General features: G+C 34.9%; 1 protein-coding gene across 1 annotated transcript; it reads right to left on the bottom strand.

Moving 5' to 3' along the window:
- Positions 1-431: 431 nt before the first annotated feature.
- Positions 432-1,721, bottom strand: LOC113331062. Its single transcript, XM_026577848.1, has one exon. The coding sequence runs from the start codon at positions 1,719-1,721 to the stop codon at positions 432-434; it is 1,290 nt and encodes a 429-aa protein (XP_026433633.1).
- Positions 1,722-3,851: the final 2,130 nt, after the last annotated feature.

Genomic DNA, 3,851 nt, shown 5'->3' with positions numbered 1-3,851 from the left:
TTTTTCTTCTTGACTTAGAACTGCATTAAAATCACCTAACACAATCCAAGGTTTATTCATTGCACTGATAATCTCCATATCAGACCATAACATTCTTCTTTGAACAACTTTTACATGAGCATGATCTCCAGAAATTAAGACATCACCAATACTGACAGTTATCATTTGGTTTGAAACAGAAACAACTTGTGGCTGAGATAAGCACTTATTCCAGAACAACCATATGTTCCCTTTATTACCTGAAATTGAGTTATGAATTACCATGCTTTGCATCCCTGGTAAGTTCAATTTATTACAAAAAGAAGAACTACATTTTATTTTGGGTTCTGCCACCTAGACTAAACAAGGATTAAACTGATTTACCAAAGACCAAAGCTTATCTTGAGCCCTTACTCTTCTTAGGCCCTTGATGTTTCAAAATATTATCTTCATTATTTGGATGGAGGGTTTCTGGTACCCCCTTTACCAGGATTCTTCCTAAAGTTATACTTATTGTTTAATGTAGTTGTAGTACTCACCTTTGGTTTGTCAGAACTACTTGTAGAAGCAGGAGTATTGTTGATAACCATTTCCTTCTCCACTATATTAGCCCAAGATGTTACTTGAACTGGTGTTTGTGATAAAACACCATTTGTGTCATTCATCAATTTCACAGTACTATTCTCCAAGTTATTACTCTCAACTATCTTCAAAATTTGTGGAACTTCTAATATTACTGATTCAGCATTATCTTCTTCTTCTGCAACATTTTCTACTATTGAATTCAAGGCATCAAATCTTCCACCCACTGAACTGATTTGGGGACTGAATTGTGGATGCACTGGAGTTAAAATACTTCTAACAATAGAATCATGTGTTGGTGGAGCAGGTGACTTTATTGGAATATCAACTTCAAATCTATCACATATATCAAAAGGAGTATGAGGAAACTCAGTTCTGACTTTATGTGATTGTTGATTTTTGCTAGCAGTTTGAGTCTGTTCTGCGGTTCTTGGAGTAGTTTTACCTGCAGATTGATTCTTAATCTGCTCAATTCTACATTCTGAAGTTAAATGACCAATTATTTTGCAGTTGTGACAGAATTTAGGATAAACAGGAATTGAAACATTCTGAAAGAAACCACCATATTTGGTATTAATCCAAATTTTATTTGGAATCTGTTGAGCAAAATCCACCTCAATTAGAACATTTACATAGTAACCAACTTCACATTGTGCAGTGGCATTGTCTATCTTGATAGAAGTACCTATTTCCTTACATATTGTGAATAATATCTTCTCCTTCCATAATTCTAGACCCAATCCAGGAAAACGAACCCAAACTTGAGCCTTAGATGTGCGAATATCTGATGGCCGAAAATTAGAAACCCATTTTCTTACTTGAAGAACTTGATCACTAACTTCCCATTGACCTGCTTTGATAGTTTGTCGATCAAATTCATTATCTAGTTTAATAGTGAAGAAACCTCTTCCAAGAGGGATGAGTTTGCAATCTCCTTTTAATTTCCATTGTTGTCTTAAAATAACATAAGCATCAATAAACTTTATTTTCTGTAAATCTAATCTTCGTATAAGAGAAAACTTCCATAGATCTAAACATTCGTCCAAAAAATCATCAGGTAGTTCTATCGAGGGAACTTTCGATGAATTATTACCATTATTGAGACCTAACTTTGCTGAAGTAGAATCATCAGAACAAGTGTTTTTCTGACAAGAATCCATGAAAAACACCTGAATTAATGACTACAATTCATGGGTATTGAAAGAAAACAAGAATTAAAATACTGAAATCACCTGAAGAATTGAAGAATTTCACGAACTTCGAAATCCGAGAAGATTTTTTTTTTTACTGAGTCAATCGCCGATTTGCAGAGCTTGACTCAGAAAAAAATCAATGGTATCCCTAATAATATTCAATTGTCTGACATGATCATAATAGTATGATCATAGTAATACAAAATACTACAAAGTATAAGGATTATCTTTTGAACTTCGTAGATATGACATCAACATAATCATATATATATTGTTATGATTATGTGAACGGGTTATGGTGAAGATTTCATCCTAGGAAATAATGTTTTACATTTGTTTAAAGGAAGTACATTCATGAACTTGTTTTGTGAATCGAAGGGAAAATCATTAGGCTTATTGGTCCAACTATTCATTCCAAATCTTTGGATGACCAGTATGTGTGAGATTGAAGAACCGATCTTAACTTAAGCTATGTATCATAGTATAAATAATCACAATGCATGACTTATGATTTGGTATGACTTGTTTTATTAATTGGTATAACCGATCCTAAGTAATCACCACGAGATGGTATGATCGATCCTTGTAATTGATGTGACCGATCCTAGTAATTTTTGTGACGGATCATGAGTGTATTGTGTAATCGATCCTTATGATTGGTGTAACCGGTCCTGGTAACTGGTATGACCGATCACAAGTAATACCATGTGTAGATGGAACCGATCCTTGTAACTGGTGTAACCGATCCTAGTGACTGGTGTGACCTGTTAGAGCATTGCTCGGTCAAACTCGCATACGTTGTTATATCAAGCATGTTTGTCAAGTTTAGTTGTCAAAACTATATGTCTTGATTTCTAGACTACTTATAGTTAAGTCTCGGACTAGGACAGTTAAGTGTAGTTGAGCTCCAGACTCCCAACGATCATCTTACGAAGACGAATAACTACTCAAGGAATCGGTGGAACTTCATCCGACTAAAAGGTATGTGGAGACTTGAACTTATCTATCACTCAAAAGTATACCTCTCTATCTATTATTCTTGAGACAAAGTCGTACAAGTATGATAGTTTTCATACATACACATTTTCTATTTCGAGTCGAGCTTACTTGCCTATCTTTTTCTCGAAATATGTGTTGGTAAGCTTTCGCTTTAACCACTTTTCATCTTAACCCGTGACGAAAGTCATGATGACGTTTCAATCTTGAAAATAGCTTTGATGACGATAGTTGTGAATAACGACTGTTATAACATTATAGAAGAATGTTTCAATGATTGAAATGTAGAGTTGAGATTACGTAACCAACTATGGATATAAGCATATATAGTGTGTTCGTACATTAGTGTATAAATCCATGTGCCGGAAACCAAGTGTGTGCATATGGTATTGGTGAAGGAGACAGGTTGGGTACACGTACCCGTACGCGTACCAGCGGAAGTTTTCGAACCGAAAATTTCTGCTGAGTTTGTAAGTTTGCAAACTGTTAAATCAGTCACCTTAGGTACGTATACCCGTATGCGTACCCATAGAAGTTTTCGACCGAAAATTTCTGCTGAGTTTGAAAACTCAAATCCGATAGCTATGGTATACGTACCCGTACGCGTACCCAAGCTGGTTATATTTCTCAAATCGGAAGTTCATGAACTTAAACAATAAATCAATAAGGAATGCAATCTTTGCAAACCGTGGCTATATTGTTCATGAAATGATTCAAATGAACCAAACTGATTTTGTTTCAGTTGTGTCTATTCATAAAGACCTAAGCAATTGAAAAACTCTTCAACTAGTTCTCTTGAATTCATTTGAACTAGTTGTGAAGAAGATGAGTACGGTTAATATGATAGTGCTCATATGGCTAACCACTGGTTAACTATTTGTGAACCAACTAAGAGTACACGTTTAGGAACGGTTGCTCAAACCTAAATGAAATACGTTTCATTTGTGTGTGACAAGCTAAGTTTCGATCTAACGGTTGAAAGATATTAGCTTGGTTAAATCAGGTTTTTCATCTAATGGTGGATATTGAATGTTTTTTTACCAAGGTAACTTAGATTGCAAACCCTGATTTGAAAACTATATAAAGGAGACATCTAGCAAC

This window comes from Papaver somniferum, unplaced genomic scaffold (genome assembly GCF_003573695.1).
Source record: "Papaver somniferum cultivar HN1 unplaced genomic scaffold, ASM357369v1 unplaced-scaffold_123, whole genome shotgun sequence".
Lineage (NCBI taxonomy): Eukaryota > Viridiplantae > Streptophyta > Magnoliopsida > Ranunculales > Papaveraceae > Papaver > Papaver somniferum.
The sequence above is the reverse complement of the archived record's forward strand: the minus strand, read 5'-3'. Positions and strand labels throughout refer to the sequence as shown.

Excerpts from the sequence above, each read along its gene's own strand:
- LOC113331062 (XM_026577848.1), bottom strand. The coding sequence starts at position 1,721 with ATGGATTCTTGTCAGAAAAACACTTGTTCTGATGATTCTACTTCAGCA.